General features: G+C 42.6%; 1 protein-coding gene across 1 annotated transcript in view; it reads left to right on the forward strand.

The window, feature by feature from the left end:
* The window catches only part of ajap1 (adherens junctions associated protein 1), a 165622-nt gene that overhangs the window by 84070 nt on the left and 59326 nt on the right, over positions 1-22226 (forward strand). Inside the window, exon 4 of the mRNA XM_068017003.1 lies at positions 5166-5253. Within this exon, the coding sequence (XP_067873104.1) occupies positions 5166-5253 (88 nt within the window). The remainder of the gene's footprint in view (positions 1-5165; positions 5254-22226) is intronic.

Genomic DNA, 22226 nt, shown 5'->3' on the forward strand with positions numbered 1-22226 from the left:
AGTTTCATAGCTACTGGCCATCTGCAGAAACCTTGCCTATGTGGCCATTGTTACTGCTCTGAAGTGCTACCCTTGATTTTGTGCTCAACTCTGGAGTGGTAACTGAAGCTATAACCTTCTAACTCAGAGGTCGGAGTGCTACCATTGAACCACAGGTTACACCTATTAGTTTCTGTGTGAGCCAAGACAAGGACTGTTGCAAGGCTATCAAACCATTAAAATGTGTCACAGGAGTATAATTTGTTGACTAATTCTTTTTCTTCTCTTGCCCAGGGGCACTAAGATCAATTTTGGCACACCAACTGCCTTCCCCGGCTAAGATAAACTAACTCTCCACGGACTGGAGATTCAAACCAGGGTGGGCCTACTCTGTAATGCTCAGTTCCACACTGGGCATTGGCGATATCGGTATAATGTGGGCTTTTAATATATAAAAAAGAATTTCCTATACTTTCAGTGTACATTGTTGCTGGGAATGTCGCAAGAGAAATAGATTCCCTCATCAATGATTTGTGAATGAATTTATACTGTAATGGTACAGCAATCCATCACGCAATCTCACCAGAAGGTTATAAATTTCAGTAAGTGCATGTGCTACCAAACTGATCGAGGCCGTATGTCAGAGGGCCACACTGCTTCTTCTCTCATGACTGATCAGTTTTTTTTACCTGCCAGTCAGTTTTTCCATGTCGTGGAACTCTACCATTAGACAGCAGCTTGACAGAAATATTAATTGGCTCGTTAGAGTCAACAATTGACCAGAGGGGAGGCACCAAGAGAATTAGCTTGGGCGAGTTAAAGCTAATATACGGAATGACACTTTCACCTTCATGCATAATACAAGTGGCAGACTTGTTGGATTGAGAATGTGACAGTGTTCTAATGGTTACTAAAATGTCAGTGGAACTTACTTTCTGTGGGAGATTTTAAATAAATAGCAACACCTAGCATTTTGCAAGTCCGCTAGTAACAGAGGCTTTTTATCTATTTTTTAACTATTCTCTCATTTTTTAATTAGCCTTTTCATCATTAAAAGGGCATTGACATTATACTTGTTAATAATAAAGAGAAAATTCCCCCTTAGTTGGAATGAACTTGGATTTATGTAGTCCCTTATCATAGCCTCAGGACTTTACAACATACTTTACAACCTTCGATTACTTGAACTGCAGTCATTGTTATACAGGCGGAGCCCAGTTTTCAAACCTCATCCTTAATACAGTAGCCTAGAAGTTAGTTTGATCCCTGTGCCAGAATGGATAAGCCCGAGACACACCCAATATTGGACCTCGGGCCTCATTTACATGAAGCCAATGAGCTGAAGATGCCTGCTGGACATTCCTAGGCAGCTCGCCAGTGAAGAAGATATCAGTTTCAGGTAGTAGGTCCTGGGGGAGACAGGGAAGCAATCAGAAGAGAGGGAGAGGGACGATCAGGGTCAGCAACAGTGTTCAGCATTGGACTGGAGACAGGAGAAACACAACTGCTATTCCCAGCTCCACATTCAGGTAAGTATTTTTTTTAAACATATGTTTTATTAGCGGCTTTCAGGACTGGTTAGGTGGCATATAGACCGGATTTTCCTGAATGCAGGAATCTCAACACTGTTTGCAATCGGGGCAGCCAGTTTTGCCTGGGAGGCCTCAGACAGGAGTTAGGCCGCTATTTGTATACTCAAAGGGCCTAGTGCCTGTTTCAGGCTCGGGCCTTGGATACCACTTTTTCTGCCTGCACCAATATGGCACATGACGCACCCTATGTACCATATTGAATGCTTAGGTACTCATTTTGCACCTGAAAAACAAGTGCATTGCTCTCAAATTTCTAGGCTAGTGCCTCTGGCAATATGGCATTCCTTCAATATTGTAATAGTGTCAGCCTAAATTTGGTGCTTAATCAGTTTTCAGACTTAAACCCACAGCCTTCTAACTCAGAGATGAGAGTTCTACTAATGGAGCCAAGCTGACTCTATCTATATGGAGGAATAGAATGATACTGTACAGAAAGGGGCCACTAGGATCATTGTGCCTGTGCTGGCTGTTTAAAAAAGCTATCCAATTAGTTCCCCTACTTTTTCCCTATAGCCCTAAGGTTTTTTTTTCCTTTTAAAGTACTTATCCAATTACCTTATGAAAATTGATATCGAATCTGCTTCCACCACCCTTTCAGGCAGTGCATTCAGATCATCATAACTGGCTGAGTAAACATATTTTCGCTCATGCTGCCTCTGGTTCTTTTGCTAATTACCTTAAATCTGTGTCCTCTAGCCCTTCTTCCAATGGAGTAGTTTCTCTTTATTTACCATTTATGATTTTGAACACCTCTCTCAAATCTCCTCTTAACCTTCTCTTTCCTATGGGCAACAATCCCAACTTCTCCAGTCTCCACATAATTGAAGTCCCACATCTCTGGTCCCATTCTGGTAAATCTCCTCTGTACCTTGACATCCTTCCTAAAGTGTAGTGCCCAGAATTGAACACAATACTCCAGCTGGGGCCAAACCCAAGCCTTTTATAAAGGCTTAGCATAACTTCCCTGACTTTGTACTCTATGCCTCTATTTATAAAGCCAAGGATTCTGTGTGACTTTTTAACAGCTTTATCAACTTGTCCGGCCACCTTCAAAGACTTGTGCACATATACGCTCAGGTGTCTCTGTTCTTGCATCCCCTTTAAAATTGTACCATATGTCCTTGCTTAACCAAAAATTCTGCAAGATTGGAAATGAGAGGAAGATTTTTGAAAATATAATGTTCCCATTTTTCTTTCTATTTCAGAGGCATATTCAGTTCTATATTTTTACTGAAGATTTTGTTACACCCAGGTGAATCGATTGTGTTTTGTTCAGGCTGCTGATATTGATCCCCGTTTCTAGTCAGAGCAGATTCATAACATTGCAATAATGAAACTGTAGAAATCCTGCAGCCATAGGTCTGACGGTTTTAATACAGCTTCCCGCAAGGCTTCTGAATCGCTAGGAAGTCAGGGATTCTATGAATTTCAAAACTTTCCTAAAACCTGTGTAAAACATTTCAGTGAAATTTATAAGGCACCTCTGCAAGAAGAGTCAGATTCTGTGTGTAAGGCTCCTGCTGAACAGGAAGCAACTGAAAACAAACTAGATTTTCAATATTCTGAGAGTGAAACACTGTCAGTTTCTCAATTTTCAGCCATGGTTGATTCAAGACTTTTAAATTCTGAAAAAACTGTCACTGTTATAAAAAAAAGCAGAAGTCAACGAGCAGTCTGTTTCTTCTTGCAATGTAAAATCCTGCCCATAGATCTGTAAACAAGTTTAAACACTAGTTCACCAATGTGATCCAGTCCACAATTTCTCTCTCTCTCTCTCTCTCTCTCTCTCTCTCTTTCCAGCTTCTCGCCAGCCTTTTCTATTTGTCTATTCATGAGTATAGCAATCATATATCTATTGTTTGTACATAGAAACGTCTCACATTCAATGTCACATTTCAATTGTGACACTGCGAAGTATCACTTTACGATCTTTATATAAGCAGTTGTGGTTACCTACATTTTCCTATTTAGAACACTTCACCACAGGGAATACTTGAAGTAGTCTTAAAGTGAAAGGACGGCTTAGCAGCTCCACATCATGACCATATTCCAGACCCCAGAATCCATGTGAGCAATGGCACAGGAGATCTGCTAGTGTGTATTCCTTTATCTATAAATCAATAAACATATTTATTCATATATCAAGCTAGTCAGCTATGAACAAATGCACCTCTATTGATGCAGAACTATCTGTCTCTTATATCTATGTATTTCTTTTCTTCTACAGTCTATCTTTGTATAACCATCTGCCTCAATCAGTGTATCCTAACTGTCTTTTTTTGATCTAGCTATTTTCCATCCATCCTTCTATTTTTTTGCTTGTATGTAGCTCTTTGCCTACCTATTGTTTTATCTCTGTATACATGAATATTTGTCTTGTATTCATCTATGTACCTATCTCGATACCTATCCATGTATCTGCTTGATTATCAAAACATATATGTGTATCAATCAATCTAGGTAACTTTTTATAAATCTTCCTATTTATCTAACTTTCTCTATCTGTAGATCCATTTAGGTATTCTACTTCTTTGGGTATGAACTGTATCTGTCTACCTTTATATTTCATTCATTTATTTTCTGACAGAAGGACTGTTATTTTATTGTTTTAACTCAGTAAGAGTGAATTATATATTGGAAAAGTGACAGTAGTTCTTACAAATTAGCACCATTTCTCCCAGTAGAACTCCAGGAATTAAAGGACAGAAGCAGGCCATTTTGCATTGCGCTGGGGTGATCTACTCTACCCTTATTCCCTTGCCCTATTGCTGAGTGATCTACTCCAATCCCATTTCCCGAGCCCTAATGCTGGAAGGATCTACTCCAATCCCCATTTACCCACATATCCTTTTGCATTCTTCCATTTAAAATTTTAGCCAATTGTTGTTACAGTCTCTGCCTCAATCACTACTTATTGTAAAGTCTTCCTTTTTTTATTCTTTCCTGGGATGTGGGGATCACTGACAAGGCCAGCATTTGTCGCCCATCCCTAATTGCCCTTGAGAAGGTTGAGGTGAGCCGTCTTCTTGAACTGTATCTGTGGGTACTCCCACAGTGCTGTTAGGAAGGGAGCTGCAGGATTTTGACACAGCAATAGTGAAGGAACGCCAATATAATTCCAAGTCAGGATGGTGTGTGGCTTGGATGGGAACTTGCAGGTGGTTGTGTTCCTATGCGTCTGCTTCCCTTGTCCTTCTAGGTATTAGAGGTCGCGGGTTTGGAAGGTGCTGTCTAAGGAGCTTTAGTGTGTTGCTGCAGTGCCTCCTATATATGGTACATACTGCTGTCACTGTGCATCAGTTCTGTTAACCCTCTGTGTGAAAAAAGCTTCGAACTTCTCGTTAACTTTTCTAGTGAAAATCCTAAGTTCATCCCCCCCCCCCCCCCCCCATCCCCCCCACCCTTCCCCTGTTGGTGATTCACCAAACAGTGAAATTATTTCTTATTGATCATCAAAAAGATTTTCACCATTGACAGTTGTATAAGTTTTATTTGAATATTAAAATAGCCTGGGTCCTCGGAGAGATTACATCTGAAGCAATAAACGGCACACAGAAAATAAACAAGACATTTTTCTCTTCTTTTAATCTTTAGGTTTGGCTGTTCACCAGATCATCACCATCACAGTCTCCCTCATCATGGTTGTTGCTGCTTTGATAACGACATTGGTCTTAAAAAACTGGTAAGTAAATTCTTTAAAAGCTAAGATAAACCTGGAAATACTGGGAATCTGAGATTGAACAGGATAATGCTGGAAATGCAGAGCTATTAGTCAGCCATCTGAAAGAGACATTGATAGATCGGCATCTTGAAGGACCCTTATTCAGAGTTGTTGACTGACGATGAAAGGTGACACCCAAAATATTAACCTAGTTCAGATGCCAACTGACTAGCATTGCCACCATTTTCTGGTTTGTTATTATCGTTTTTGGTCAACTCGATACTCATCCTTGATCAGGGACATTAGAGTTGGGGACAGAACATTTTAGTTACCCAGTATTCAAAAGTGCTTCCAGTTCGGTATAGCACAGTTAGGGTGCAGTGTAAACCAGTCCCAGCAATTTGCTGCAGACCAACACACACAAGACACACCCCTATTGCACCAGCATAACATTTTTCCACCATGCATTCCAGCCACCCTGCAGTCTCTGTGACTGAGATTGACAATTAGGGGTAACATGCTGTGTACCAGGTCCAATACAAGCTATATCCATTGGATTTCCCAAGCTTACTTTACACATGCCTGTTAATGCCAGCAGGAGATGTAACATTTATTTTATTAATCTAGGCTGGATTTGAACCCAAATCCTAGAGATGAAAGGTCAGTACCTCCTGTATCTTTTACTATTTTTTTTTTAAGTTTATGAGAATATTTGAGTAACAACTGAATTAGGAACCTAACCCATACCACCATCTCAAACATTTAGTACGCCTTTGCAAAAACTAGCAGTAGGATCTTGTATGTCGGAGATGATCAGGTACTTACACAAAGTGATGATTTGTGACACAAGCAGGGAGACACATGTTAAACTGTATTGCACTCCCTGAGATGACAATTAGATTTTTATTAGTGACTTTTTGCCACAGGCTTCTCATGTGCCTTTTATTCTGAAGCCTTGAATGATTAAAAATGTCAGTGAACCTATCTGGATTTTGAAAGCAGCACATTTTCTATGTTAAAGCTCGTAAAGTTAAAATTTGGGGAGTGTCTGAGGATATCTAGGTGAAGTTTAAGGCACAATTTAGAAAGTTAGGAGGGAAGTCAGATTTCTTTTTCACCTGATGAGGGAAGGACATTGAAGCAGACATTTGAGAGAGACACTGGAATAAGGGCTATGGTATTAAGACGCATCAGCGCAGACTAAAAGGTCAAATTTGGGAACTTCTTGGTCTCGACAACTCAGTGTTCACCCCATGCAGTGAAGTTAGCGATCAAACCATGAGGGGTACTCTTTAATCCTGGAGTACTGTATGTGTGTCTGGTTGCCATGGCACAAGAGGATCCTGCAGCCTATAGAGGTGCAGCAGAAGGGAGCAATGAAATTGATATGTGAGGTATAACGTGTGGTACAATGTGAGTGTAGAAAGTGCAGGGGTGAAATTAAAAAGGAAATTAGGAAAACAAAGAGAAAGTATGAAAAAATATTGGCAACTAAAATCAAGAAAAACCCAAAGATGTTTTGTAAATACATAACGAGAAAGCGGATAACTGAGAAAAGAGTAAGGCCTGTAAAAGAGAGCCTGTGTCTTGAAGCAGAAGACATAGGCATGGTTCTTAATGAATTGTGTGTGTCTGTCTTCACAAAAGAGCATACAATGCAGGCATTGTAGTTAAGGAGGAGGAGTATGAAATATTGGATGTGATAAACATATTGAGAGAGGAAATATTCAGGAGTTTAGCATCTTTGAAAGTAGATAAATTGCCAGTCCCAGATAAACTGTATCCCGGGCTGCAAAGAGAAGCAAGGGAGGAAATAGAGGAGGTGGTGATCATATTTTCCAATCCTCTCTGGCTACAGGCATTGTGCAGGAGGACTAGAGGACAATGCGAGCACATTGTACTGTTGTTTAAAAAGGGAGGAAGGGATATCCCGTGCAATTACAGGCCAATCGACCTAATCTTGGTGATGGGCAAATTATTGAAAAAAAATCTGAGGGACAGCATAAATCGCAATTTTAGAAAGGCATGAGTTAATCAAGGACAGTCAGATGGATTTGTTAAGGGAAGAGCCTATCTGACTAACTTGATTGAAATTTTTGAGGAGGTAACGCGAGGGTTAATGAGGGTTGTACGTATAAGAACATAAGAAATAGGAGCAGGAATAGGCCATTCGGCCTACTTACTCCACCATTCAATAATATTATGGTTGATCTGATCTTGGCCTCAATTCAACTTTCCTGCATGTTCCCATAACCCTTGACTGCCTTATAGTTCAAGAATCTGTCTATCTCCGCCTTGATGTGTTCAATGGCTCAGCCTCCATAGCTCTCTTGGAGGTAGAGAATTCCAAAGATTCCCAACTTCTGAGAAGAAATTCCTCTTCATCATGGGAGACCCCTTATTCTGAAACTATGCCCCTTAGTTCTAGATTCCCACGAGGGGAAACATCCGCTCAGAATCTTACATGTTTCAATAAGATCACCTCTCAATCTTCTAAACTTCAGAGAATATAGGCCCAACCTGCTCAACCTTTCCTCATAAACCAATACCTTCATCCAGGAATCAACCTAGTTGAACCTTCTCTGAACTACCTCCAATGCAAGCATCTCCCTCCTTGCATAAGGAGACCAAAACTGTACACAGTCCTCTAGGGGCTGGATTTTGTGTTGGAGACGGAGCTCCCAGCACCAGGCCGAAACGACCAAGGGAACACCACCTCTGCATTTTTTTGGCTCCCTGAAGCGATCCTCCATTTTTTTGAGGGCAAAGTTTTAGGAGGCAGGATCCTTGTCCCATTAAAGATTTTATAGGGATAGGGATCCCACCTCCAAGAGCTGCTGGCCAATCAGAGGGCTGGTCGGTCCAGGGAGAGGTGGGGGGGAGGGGGGTCCCTGGGGGTACAGATGTTCACAAATTGTCCATGAAGGAGGGGCCCCGACCCCCAAGCCCACAGGGAGGGCGCCTCATTTTACAAGGCATCCTCCCTGTGCAGTGGAGATCCCCCCCACCACCGCCACTGGTAAGATCCCAGTTAATAGACGACTTAAGGGCCTCAATTGGCCTCTGGGTGGGCAGGTCATCGTCAGCCTATCCTGCCCCTGGGAATATCGGAACCTGTAATCTGCATTGGGTTCCATGGCAGGCAATTCCGCTCCAATTCTCCGCTCCCTGCACCACGAAACCCGCCTTCCGGATGAGCACAGATCCGGCCCTAGGTGCGGTCTCACCAACACCCTGTACAGTTGTAGTAAGGCATCCCCACCTTTATACTCTATTCCCTTGCAATAAAGGCCAACATTCCATTTGCCTTCCTAATTACTTGTTGTACCTGCATGTTAACTTTTTGTGTTTCTCCTTGGAGTTTCTCTCCAATTCTATTCGTCCTACTAAAGTGGATAACCTTACATTTTCCCACATAATACTCCCCGATATAGTCGACATTGATTTCAGCAAAGCTTTTGACAAGGTGCCACATGGCAGACTGGTGAGAAAAGTTTCAGAAAAGCTTTTGGGATCCAAGGGAAAGTGGCAAATTAGATCCAAAATTAGCTCAGTGGCAGGACGCAAAGCATAATGGTCGACGGGTACTTGTGTGAATGAGAGGCTGTTTCCAGTAGAGTTCTGCAGAGCTCAGCACTGGGTCTCTTGTTTACATGGTATATATCAGTGATTTAGACAGAAATGTAGGGGGTATGATTAAGAAATTTGCAGATGATTCAAAAATTGGCATGCAGTTGATAGTAAGGGAGAAAGTAGTAGACGGCAGGAAAATATCAATCAACTGGTGAGTAGGCAGAAAAGTGGCAAATGGAATTCAATTGGGAGAAGTGTAAGGTGATGCATTTGAGGAGGCAAACAAGGCAAGAGAATACATAACAAATGGTCGGTTATAGAGAAGTGTAGGGGTACAGTGGGACCTTGGCATGTATGTCCACATATCCCTGAAGATAGCAGGAGAAGTAGATAAGGTGGTTGAGCCAGCATATGGGATATTTTCTAGCAATGGCATAGAATATAAGAGCAGAGAAGTTGTGCTAGAAGTGTATAAAACACTAGTTAGCCCATAGCTAGAGTACTGCATACAGTTCTTGCCACTGTGCTACAGGAAGGATGTGATCACACGAGAGAGGGAACAGAGGAAATGTATGAGCATGTTGCCAAGAATGGAAAATTTTAGCTATAAGGCATGATTGGATAGGCTGGTGTTTTCTTTGGAACAGAGGAGACTGAGGGGAGATTTACTTGAAGTGTATAAAATTATGAGGGTCCTAGATAGCATGGATAGAAGGGACCTATCTCCATTAGCAGAGAGAGGTCAATAACCAGTGGTTATAGATTTACAGTATTTGGTAAAAGGATTAGAGGGGAAAAATGTTTTCACACAGAGCGTGGTGGGGTCTGGAGGCTCATTGCCTTAAAGGGTGGTAGAAGCAAAAACCTTCATTGCAATTTAAAAATACGTGGAAATGCACTTTAAGTGTCGTATCCTACAGGGCTATGGACTAAGCACTGGAAAGTGAAATTAGGATAAATAGGTCTTTTTCAGCCAGCACAGACACAATAGGCCAAATGACCTGCTTCTGCGACGTAAATTTTCCATGTTTCTAACTTCCTGAACGAGGGTTCTTTAACCTTGAACCTATGGAGAGATGTAAAAGGATAGAAAAGTCTATCCCAGAACAATAGTTTCAGGACAATTGGAGCTTGCGAGTACAGGTTCGCAATTACCAAGGGACAGTTTTGGATAGACACCGGAAAGTATGTTTTTACACAGAGCTGGAATAGGGCTACCAAGAAGACTAATTGAGATCACAACACCAGATCCATTTAAGGAAAAAACTGGATGATGAGATGTAGGTAGGATTAATATTCTCGAAGGATGAGATCGCATGGGTCAAAGGGCCTTCTTGACTCAAACCAATCTTGTGATCCTTTCATAATCATACTGCTGTCATGTGTAGAGTGTTGCATATTTTTGAGGTTGTCATTTGCAGAGTCATCAACATCATCCTCATTCACTCAATACTCATTGTGGAGAATAGGTCTTGTATTGGCCCAGATTTTGCAGTCAGTGGCACTCGCTGCTGACCTCAAAGATAGTCTCGCTTAGAGATTTAGCAAACTCTTTGTGAGGACTTCAACTCTCTTGACATGTAATTGATTGTAATGCAGTTTAATGGAGGAGCTTCAATGATGTCATCAAACTGTCCAAGCAGCCAATCAGGAAATGAAAAGTACCAATAATCAAATCAGTTTAAAAAAATTTTACACAGAGAGAAATAAAGTCTGGGACATACACAAGGGGTTAAGGTAGAAGTTGAAAGACCATGAAAATATTTTTAATGTTTTGTTTTAATTATTTAAAAAAATCTAGTTTAAAAATTCAGTAATTAACCTTAATGGAGACATTTAAAAAATTCCACGAATATAAAATTATTTTTTCAGTGCCAGATCAACATCAACCCCTCATCCTCGGAACCAGTCGTACAAATCTTTTCTGGGCCCTCTAAAGTATCCACATCATTCCTAAAGTGCAGTGCCTAGAATTGGACACAATACTCCAGTTGAAGCCGAACCAGTGTTTTATAAAGGTTCTTCATAGATTCCTTGCTTTTGTACTCTGTGCCTCTAATAATAAAGCTCAGGATCCAATATGCCTATTTAGCCACTTTCTTAAACTACCCTGCCACCTTCAATGATTTGTACATGTTTAAAACCCCACGTTTCTCTGTTCCCGCACCTTCTTTAGAATTATACCTTTTAGCTTATATTGCCTCTCCTCAGTCTTCCTACCAAAATGTATCACTTCACACTTCTCTGCATTAAATTGCATATGTCAGACATTCGCCCATTCCACCAGCCTGTCTATGTCCTCTTGGAAATCTATCACTATTCTCCTCACAGTTCTCTATACTTCCAAGTTTTGTGTCATCTGCACATTTTGAAATTTTACCCTGCACACCCAAGTCTGTCATTAACATAGATAATAAAAGCAGTGGTCCAAGTACCAACTCCTGGGGAACAGCATGGTATACCTTCCTCTGGTCCGATAAACAAACGTTCGCCACTATGCAATGTTTACTGTCAATCAGCCAACTCTTATCCATGCTAACACTTTCTCTTTTGTTTCATGGTCTTCAACTTTGCTGACAAGTCTATTATGTGGCACTTTATCAAATGCCTTTTGGAAGTCTACATACACCACATCAGCCACATTACCCTTATCGACACTCTCCGTGACCTTATCAAAAAACTATCAAATTAGTTAAACACGAGTTGCCTTTCACAAATCCATGCTGGCTTTCTTTAATTAATCCACACTTATCCAAATGACTGTTAATTTTGTCCTGATTATTGTTACTAAAAGCTTTCCCACTGCTGAGATTAAACTGACTGGCCATAGTTGCTGCGTTTATCCTTACACCCTTTTTTGAACAAGGGCGTAATATTTGCAAATTTCTAGTCCTTTAGAACCAGTCCCATATCTAAGGAGGATTAGAAGATTATGGCCAGTACCTCTGCAATTTCCACCTTTACTTCCCTCAGCATCCTCAATGCATCCCATCTGGTCCGGATGACTTATCAACTTTAAGTAGAGGCAATTATTCTAGTATCTCAATTTTTAGCCCATCCAGTACCTCAACTATCTTGCTCTATGACTTTGGTAGCATCCTTTTCCTTAGTAAAGACAGATCCGAAGTGCTCATTTAGTACCTCAGTCATGTCTTCTGCTTCCATGTTAGGTCTCCTTTTTGGTCCCTAATTGGCTCCACCCTCCTCTTACTATCCTTTAACTATTTATATGCCTATAGAAATCCTTTGGATTCCCTTTTATGTTAGCAAACAGTCTCTTCTCATACTCTCTCTTTGCCTCTTTTATTTCCTTTTTCACTTCCCCTCTGAATTTTCTATATTCAAGTGATGGTTAAAATCTTTCAAAATTTATTGTAAGGCTGATGTGATGGGAAGTCGAAGAGACAAAGATATGGTGATCTTGCAAGTACACCTAATTTGTGCAAAATTTGCCTTGAAGCTGTGCTGCTATTAATTTCATTAGTTTTGTCTCTGACTCTCTTTTGTTTTTGATTTTATTTGGCATTTTAATTTTATTTAAAAAAATAAATGAATTGTCCTGGACCCCAAATCTGGAATCTTGTAGCAATTGTAATATAATTGCAAAGCATGAATCACTTCACAGAGTCAAAGTTACTGTATAAATGCACTCTTAATTTTCCAACTTCCGTTTCCTCAATTTCTGGACTTAGCTGGTCGATGGGCAAGTGCCCTCATCAAATCCTTATTTGTGTTGTTTAAAGGCAATGCATATTGGGGTGGCACAGCGGCGCAGTGGTTAGCACCGCAGCCTCACAGCTCCAGCGACCTGGGTTCAATTCTGGGTACTGCCTGTGTGGAGTTTGCAAGTTCTCCCTGTGTCTGCGTGGGTTTCCTCCGGGTGCTCCGGTTTCCTCCCACACGCCAAAGACGTGCAGGTTAATAGGTAAATTGGCCATTATAAATTGCCCCTAGTATAGGTAGGTGGTAGGGAAATATAGGGACAGGTGGGGATTTGGTAGGAATATGGATTTAGTGTAGGATTAATATAAATGGGTGGTTGATGGTCGGCATAGACTCAGTGGGCCGGAGGGCCTGTTTCAGTGCTGTATCTCTAACTAACAAACTAATTTTGGTGCTTGATATATTGGGATTATTGCCATGATTGTGCCCATGCTGGGGAGTGGAGGGCAGATTTCCAATTGTTGTACAGGTGTAGAACTGGCATTATGGAAATGAAACTTGAGCAGTTTCTGTAGTGGGCAATGCCAGTTTTAAGCCCATTTGGCAAGTTAGAAATCTACCCCAGTGTTTTGCTTGAGGGTTAAGCCAAGTTAGTATTTGTTCCTGAGGCTTGACAGCATGTGGAATTGATTAAAGGAGGAGGATCCCCTGAATAGTGTAGTAATCTTGTGGGAGGAGTAGAGAAGGTGAGATAACTTAAGTAAAGGTGAATTGGTTTGCCCGGACTTGGGTTCCAATAATTAGTAGATTGTGAGCGGAAGGGAAAACTGAGGAAAACAAACAATTTCACAGATCTGAGGTACCAAGCAGGCACATGTAAGAGCAGGAGACAGTCTTTCATTCAAATCAGTGAGGACGCAAATTTGAGTATGAACATCTAGGAGCTGAAAGATAGCAAGAGATGTTTTTATGTTAAAGAAAGAAGAAAGAAAGGACCTGGAGGAGGCATGCTTGACACTTCACAGATTTGAAAACTCATATATTTCACAGTATTCAGTAACCACATCTACAGAAGAAACCAAGGGCTGAATTTTCAGGGCCTGCTGCGGGTGGGAATGGAGGCCAGTGGGAGATAAAGAAAACCTTCGCTGGCCAGCATGCTGATTTCCCCACACCATTTCCGGCACCAGTGGGTTTCACCAGGGCAGGGGGAGAATGGCCCTGAGATCCTGCCCAGTCCATTTACCACAGCAATTAATCTTGTTAAAGAGTTCATTGAGGGGGCATGTTCAGATTTCGAGGGTGGCACACAGGCTGCATGCGCATGGAGGTGGACACACACCTCGCAACACAGTTCACCATGCCAGTAGTCATCAAAGTCACTACGCCCTTGAACTTCTTTGCTTCTGGTTCCTTCCCAGGATCAGCTGCGCCTTGTATTTACAAGGCTGCACATCACTGCATCTTGCAGGTCACTGGTGCCCTATTTGCGAGAGCTGGATGGTCCATGGTTCATTCAATTCCAGCCAAACATGGCCTTGCAGGCTCAGAGGGCAGGGGTTTCGCCTCCATCGCCAATTTCCCCAGGTGCAGGGCATTATTGATTGCACCCATGTGGCCATCAAGGCACCGACTGACCATTCAATGAGATTCATCAGCAGAAGGGCTTCCACTCCCTCAACGTTTAGCTGATCTCCGCCCTCAACATGAGCTTCCTCCATGAGTGTGCCCGCTTTCCAGGCAGCTGCCATGACTTCTTCATTTTTTGCCAGTCCAGGCTGCCAAGCTCTTCAGTCCACCACCCAAACTACATGGATGGATTCCAGGGACGAGGGATATCCCTTGCAGAGATAGCGACTCACTCCTGTACAAGAGTCTGAGACAGAGGCACAGAGGTTCTACAACCAAAGCCACCTACTTACTAGAACAACCATTGAGCAGGCCATCAGCCTTCTGAAAATGCAGTTCCGCTACCTGGACTGGTTGGGTGGTGCCCTGCAGCACACTCCTGCAAGTTACTCGCTCATTGTGTTGGTCTGCTGCACTCTCCATAACATGGCCCTCTAGAGAGGTGTGAAGACGGTGAAGCACTGGATGGACACAGCTCATCAGAGAAAGAATAGGAGCAGGAAATTGAAGAGGAGGCAGAGGGGGAAGATGCAGAGCACAGAGGTTCCCCAACTGTGCAGGGAGGTGACCAGGGCCAACGCGGGGCTCAAGGGTCTTATCAGATGCCATCAACATCAGGGATCATCTGATCCTGGCACATTTCAGCTGAGCCCCTCTGACCTAGGAGGAACGGCATAGTATGGAACTCACTCTGAGCTGCCTGCGCTCACGCATCCATTGAACACGCAGCCTGGAGCAGCTCAACTCTTACCACCAATGAAGGATGCACATCTTTCCAGAGGTTCACGGGGCCCTGCTCCCTTTCACCACTTCATCCCTCTTCTCCTGTAACAGGAGGCTCACACATCTGGCTTCATGTGTATATATTTACGTTGTATTCCAAAAGTAACAAAGTGCACATTCACAAGAAAGACCAGTGACCCACTCAGAGCTCTGCCTGACGCGGTGGCCTCTGCTCACAGCCACTTCTACACGAAGCTTCCCTTGTGCCCTGGGAGGTGGTGGAGGCAGTCTGCTCACTTGTCGTGGCTTACGGCTGAGATTAACATGGCAGTCATCCTCGTCATTGAGGTGCCAGTGGGGGCACCTCCAGAGGCCCTGCTGCACAGTTGCTCCCTCAGCCAGAGAGCTAAGGAGGTCACTGATGACGATGATGGTGTCCCATGAGGAGTGGCATGCTCATCCTCTTCAGTGACAGCCTCAGCTCTTGGCTGTCACTCAAGAAAGCTGGAGGGGGCCACCAGCTGGGGCACAACTGGCGTTACCTCCAGACATCCCTGCGCCACCAGCACCACTGACCATTCAAAGCTACATAGTGTGACATGCATCCTGTGAATGTCGGTGCACATTTCCCGCATACACTCCAAGTGCTGCCGCATAAGGCTCTCTATGAGTTGGTCACTCTCTAAATGGAGGAGATCATGAGCTCAAAGCCCTGAGCTATGTGGGCGCACATGAGCTGAATGGACTCCTCTATTCTCAGCCCATGACTGCACACTGCCTTAGGGAACTCTGACTTGTAGGAGCACATCTCCTGCTGCTGGTGTAGATAGAGCTTCCTTTCCTGTGACTCCTGAGGCTCTACATCTGTGCCCAGCTGAGCAAGGATGTGTCTGTCACCTCTCCTCTGAGGGGGACTGCCCACAACTGCCTCTGCCTCTGTCACCTCCTCCTGCACACTAGTGCCATGCCCACCACCCAGTGCCACCCTATCTAACTGCATGCGAGGACCCACCAAGCTGCCTGTATCTGCGTTGGTGAAGGGTGTGCTTGAGAGGTGTGATGGTATTTGTCTGAGCTCTGTTGTGGCTGCGCTTGGCCCAGTGATGGTGAGTTGGTCTGATTGCCTTGACATCTGCAGCTGTGGGAGACATAAGAAGGGATCGTTAGATCTACGCTTGGAGAGAAGAAGCTTCTGCAGTGCTGAGGCTTCCCAATGCTTCTCAGTCTTCGGTCTGCTATTGGACGGGCTGGAGTGCAACGCATCCCCTTAATGAATGCTTTGCACTCTCTAATCACCATCTCCACCGTGCATGCCCATTTCACCTCAGCCAACTTGCTCTTTGTCACATACCCTGGCAATATCCATGGCTCCCTCCTCTAGTTTGGGCCCTCTCATGGGCATTATGAGCCTGTTTCTCCTGCAAGGACCAAAGAGAGTGAGATAAGGTGCTGCTGTCCTCTATGGACAATGCCAGCTGCTCCTATTCAATAGAAGCTGCATGTTTCAGTGCTGGCAGGTCCTCAGCAGCACTATGACTCTGAGGCATTCTGAGGGGTCAGTAAGTGCCCTGCACACACCCTCCTCTCATGTTCAGGAACAGCATTTGCCCTCAGGCTCATCAGCTGGAGTGTTTGCTAGAGAGTGAATATCCAGAGGCCTGTCCTAAGGGTTCGGCAATGCAGTCGCCTTGCCAGTGTGAGTAAAGTCGTTTAACATCGTCCTACGCTGGGCCCAGTTTCTGTGCACCACACTCCCTTTGCTGACTGTGTCAGATACCTCCATTCAGGCCTGCTTGGTTTGAGAGGGTGGCCTCCTCATTCCACCCTCTGGGAGTAGGACCTTCCTCCTCTCCCTCATGGCCTCAAGAAGGACCTCTAGGTCTGCACTGGTGAATCAAGCGACTGCCTGGCCCGGGTTCCAGGCCTCTAGCTCTCCTGAGATGTCTTTCAAACAGAAGCTAAAACAATGAAACGGCAGCCACAGTGATGGCTGCTGTGGTCTGCTTAAATTGGGCCTGCACTTGCACAATCCCACCTTTGTTCCCACCCCCGCAGCTGCTAATTGGTCACCAAAATTGTCTCTAAGCCAATTAAGGGGGCACCTCCATCAAATTCAGGGCCGGTGACTGTTCTTCCCCAGAGGTGGGTTTGGGACCTGGAAATGGTCCTGGCAACTGTTGCCCGCCCCTGGAAGGAAAATCCTGCCCCAAGATTCTGATGAAAAGAGGAAATTATCAGCTGTTGGCCAGTCAAAATCTTCTTGCATGCAGATGTTTAGACTTAGTTGATGGTTGGTGGCATCAAAATCGGCTCCTTCCAAGGGGTTGAGAGTCAGCCTGGCAGTTGGGATGATGTAGAGGACCTCCATGGCCCAGGGCTAGGGAGGGAAGTGTTGAACTTTTTAGTTTACTTATTCTAGTTCAGACACGAGAATTATAGGAATAATCGAATACACTCAACACACTGAATCAGATTGCAAACTTTATTCAGTTAATCAATATATCTAAAAATCATACAATACAATGCTGTACCCTACTATTAACTACTTAACACTTATAATTATTTATTCCCAAAATAGGAAGCAAGCGAAATATGTACAATCACCCGAGAGCAGTCAAATTCACGTTGGTTGTAGTTTCCTAGTAACTGACCAAGTCACTCCTTCCCCTCCTATTGCAACACCAAAGTTTCTCTAACAGTTTCTTTTATGCCTTAATTTTCGGGAGGGACAAGACATCATACTGACAGTGGCGTATTGTCCAATTGGTATTTGCCTTAGGCCAAAATGTCCAACCTCATGCTGACCCCTTTGTTTGAGTAAGCCCGCCCTGCTACTGTCCATCTTCCTTGGACCTCCTTCAGTAATATTCCATCGTGTGAAGAGCACCTACAACAGTTGGGGTGGTGGATTGGTTGCAAGTTTTATCAGTTGAGCTGGCCAACTTCTAAATAAAGGTGCTTTCAGAAGAAGTCAACAGACCATTAAGCTCTGTACTATCTCACTCTTGTCGGACTTCTCAAGGTCTCATGGCTCATTCATTTGAATAGATATCTCCTTCAATTGGAATGTCTTTGTGCCTTCCTAATAGCGTCATTTGGTTCCTTGCCATTCCAGCCAGTTTAATAAAAAAACACGAAATCCTTCTCTCAGCACAGTTCACCGGTTCTTCACGGGGCATGACAGTGAATATGGTCAATCTTCAACATGGAGTTAAATTAAATTTTAATAAAGCCATTACTGTCTTACAGAAGGGTCAAGTCTTCCTTCCCCTCCTATTTTCTGTGCACTGGTGTTATATTCCATATGAAGTCGAACCCAAGTGGTGTAGGTCACCTTCTCCAAGGGGGTCTCACACCATTGGGTTCCAGAATTGTTCTGGACCCTAAATCTGGAATCTTCCAGCAATTGTAATATCAGTTTAAGGCAGTGAATCCCTTTGTACAGTCAAGGTTACAGTAGAAATGCACTCTTAATTTTCCAAATTCTGTTTCCGGCAATTTCCGGACAGACGCAGTCAGCGAGCGTGTGTCCTCATCAGATTTTCCAATTCTGACAAAGGGCCGATGTCCAAAACATTAACTTGTCTTTTTCATTTTCAGATGCTGACAGACCTGCTGTGCGCTTCTGGAATTTTCTGCTTTTGTTTCAGAATTTCAACATTTATAGTTTGTTCGTTCTCATCTGTTCACCATTACAGTGTGTTACAATGCCCTGGTGACATTGTGTCCTTTTTTTTTTTGAAGATTGTCCTAGTGGAGCTCATAGCTGAGTGAATGCTCAGATAGATAGTGAGCACCTCTGCTCCCAGCGATGGTGTGTTTGTGTGTACTGGAGGGTGGAATTGAAGTTATGCTTTCCATTTGTTTGGATGAAAATGTTATTGATTTTAAATTAAACTACTAATTACAAAACAGAAACCAGGTAAATAGGAGTTGATATTCAAGCCAGCATGCATATTCTCAGCATTTGAACCACAGCACAAGTGTTTAATACAACTTCAAATGTATTGATGTGCCCATACCCTCCAGGGAGCTTGACAAAAACAAAATGAAAAGCAAAATAGGAGCTTTGCTCTGCTCCTAAACAGATCGAGTACCCTCCAGCATCACACTGTTTTGAAGGAGGATGCAAAATTCAGTGTGCTGGAGGGGTCTCCTCTCCCTCCTCTTCCCCACCAGTAGAGGATTGGTATCCTTCAGTCCAGTACTCCAGAAGGTTTAATTTCCTTTTATCACACTGGCTATTGCAATCCTTTCAAATGTTTGTGTGAACATGAGTCATTATCCCATTAAATGAAATCATTTAAAATAGCACAGGTGGAAATTCAATGGAAATGCATTAACCAGTGCTGAAATCAGGGTCAATTTCCAACTTTTGCACTTGCTGCCCTGAGCTTCTTGTGTACTGCAATTTTTTTTTTTATTCATTCACAGGATGTGGGCATCACTGGTAAAACCAGCATTTTAATCCCCATCCTTAATTGCTCTTTAGAAGGTGCTAGTGAGTCACCTTCCTGAATGCAACTGAGTAGCTAGCTTAGCCTTTTCAGAGGCCATTTAAGAGTCAGTCACGTTGCTGTGAGTCTGAAGGCACATATAGGATAGACCTGGCAAGGACAGCAGATTTCCTTCCCTGAAGGACATTAGTGAACTCGATGGGTTTTTATGATAACCCAGTAGTTTCATGGTCACCGTTACTGATAGTTTTTTTTTAAATTCCAAATTTCTTTAGTTAATTGAATTTAAATCTACAGCTGCTATGGTGGGATTTGAATTCATGTCTCCAAATCATTAGTCTGGATTACTAACGAGTCCAGTAATATAACCACAATGTTATTGTCCTCCTGTGTGCCCCCATGTGGAATGCTCCAGGCAATAATTTAACCTATAGAATGCAAAGGGAATTAAACCTAAAAGGGCCCTCACTTTATAGAACGTCAGTCTCTCTAGGCTCATGTTCTGGAGGGCTGCATTTACCCCATGCCAGGTTTCAGGCAGCGCTCTCATACATATGCCAGGCCTCATATTATTAAATTTTCCTATTTATGGTTCTTGGTCGAGGGAAACAACCCATTACCACTGTAATCCTGACGGTCCAATTCCAATCCCCTGCTTCCTCATCAATTATTAACTTGTCAAATATGCATCTCCTTTGGCTAAGACTTAAGATGTTAGTATTTGTATTAAAATTAAATGCAAATCAATGCTATGTGGATCGCATTGATTTTAGCAAAGCTATACAGATTAATTGAATTAATTAGCATTTCTTCCTGCAAGCTATTTCGGTTCCAGTGTATTACAGTGTAACAGCTTGACTTTTTAACCATTTTAAATCATTTTTTTTAAAGATTATGCGCTTATATAATTGATAGATGATGTTCATTAAGTTTATACCTGTTAATTCAATGTTGCTTAATTCAAAATTTCTAATAATTCAATATTTTATTCTACTTGGCTTAGTTTAATTCAAACATTTGGACAACGTTTTGAGCACCGATAAACTGCTGAATTATCAGAGATAAAAAGTAGAATTGCATTTTCTAATTTCGCACACTTAAGAGATAGTAACTGAGTCAGATACACTGACACAGATGGACTGATTGCAGTCTTATTTAATCACTATTACTACTATCAGTTCTTCCCAGATCTTTTTCTTTCCTGTTTCTCTCAAAGTATAAATATACCTTCCCTCTTCCTCTGCCGTGCATTTGTATGAGGTGGAAATTGAAATTCATCACATTGTCCTGTCGCAAACAAGGCTTATTTTTTCCCAGAAGTTTTAAAAGATGGAAATCTCAGTATCCCCTCCCTCCGATAATCTGAGATGTTTTAAAATTCATCATGGTGTTATCGGCCTCTACTTCTTGATTTATTTAATTGGCTCTCCAACTGTTTGCCAATCTGTCTTCCATGAGGTTTCTGAAGTAGGAGACACTCTTGCTACTTCAACGTGACCAGCACTGGAAGCAACGCCTATGATCTGTGCAGATAAGAAAAGTTATGATTTAGGATTACCTCTGCACCCCATTTTAACATTTTTTTCTTAAATTCCCTTGTGTGTAAACAATATAACAGAAACAAAATGACTCTTGGAGAGGTGCTAGTAATGGACATATAAATCTCACTGTCATGTTCCAACACATTGGCTGAGTTTTCGGAAGATCTCTTTTACCTCAAGGGCCTGATATTGGCATCGCTCATCCTTACAAAGGCTGCTTAAATATTATCAGCAGTTATTCATCTAAGATTGATTGGCTGTTCCATGGTTACCATTGCTCAGGGTAATATTTCATTAATAAATTTAAGATCTAACATTATGAACATTAAAATCCAAGAAAATTATGGGAAGAATATGATCACTGAGAGGATCTGAAGGATGCAGTCTGATTTGCAACAAGCTTCCAAATCACAGCAACATAATCCCTGCTGATTGCATTTTGAGGAATCCTCGCTTCAGTCATGCTCTCCATGTGACTGTCCTTCCACATATTCTGAGGCTCACACATGGACCCCTATAAGTCATCTCATTTTGAGTCAATCAAAGATTCTGATAACTACAAGACTGGCATATATCCTGCCCATGCTGTGCCTATACATATGTGAGGCAGACAGATGGAGAAACAGGATTAACTAAATGATCATGGGGGCATTGCACAGAGAGGTTATCAAGGTTCAGCCTTGGCTGAGCATGCAGTGTAGAAGTAGCTTGAAGTAAGGTGAACTAGGGGTAGGGCTGCAGAATAGAAGTGGCTGAAATACAGACTGGATGGAATGTAATCAGTGGAGAAGACATTTATCACCTCATTGTTATTTTGTAATTCTGTTCTGATCACATTTCCATCATTAATCTTGTCTCAGTGTTATTATTGTTCTTTGTTTCAGTTGTAGGATTTTAATATTCTTGTTTGTAGATTTTAAAATTCTGAAGTTGGCTGATCTCAGCGGAGCAACAAGTGCTGAAATTTGCCTCAGTTCCACAGAGCAAGGGAAGTCGAGATTCAGCCAGGGTCCCACTTCTATTTGGCAATCAGTAACACCTGTGGAGGCTGGGTAAGGGTAACACTGGGCTTGGCTACAATACCCACTACAACCATGGAGCCTGCTGAACTCCTACTATCTAAGCTCATAGCTGGGAGGGTTTTTTAAACAGAAGATCAGGGACCTTAAAACAAATGGCTGAGACCTGGAAGCGTGTTACAGAGGAGACTTGCATTTATATAGCATCTTATAACTGATAAATGTTTCAAAATATCCTACTTGCTCTTTATGGTGAGCTATGTAGGCAAATGCAACACCTAGTATGCATACAGCAAGATTCCACAAGCAGCAATTAAATTAATGAACAATTAATTTTTTTTCAGTGAAAAGATGAATGTTGGCCAGAACACCAGGAGAACTTCCTGCTC

The sequence above is a fragment of the Heterodontus francisci genome, chromosome 37, assembly GCF_036365525.1.
Source record: "Heterodontus francisci isolate sHetFra1 chromosome 37, sHetFra1.hap1, whole genome shotgun sequence".
NCBI lineage: Eukaryota > Metazoa > Chordata > Chondrichthyes > Heterodontiformes > Heterodontidae > Heterodontus > Heterodontus francisci.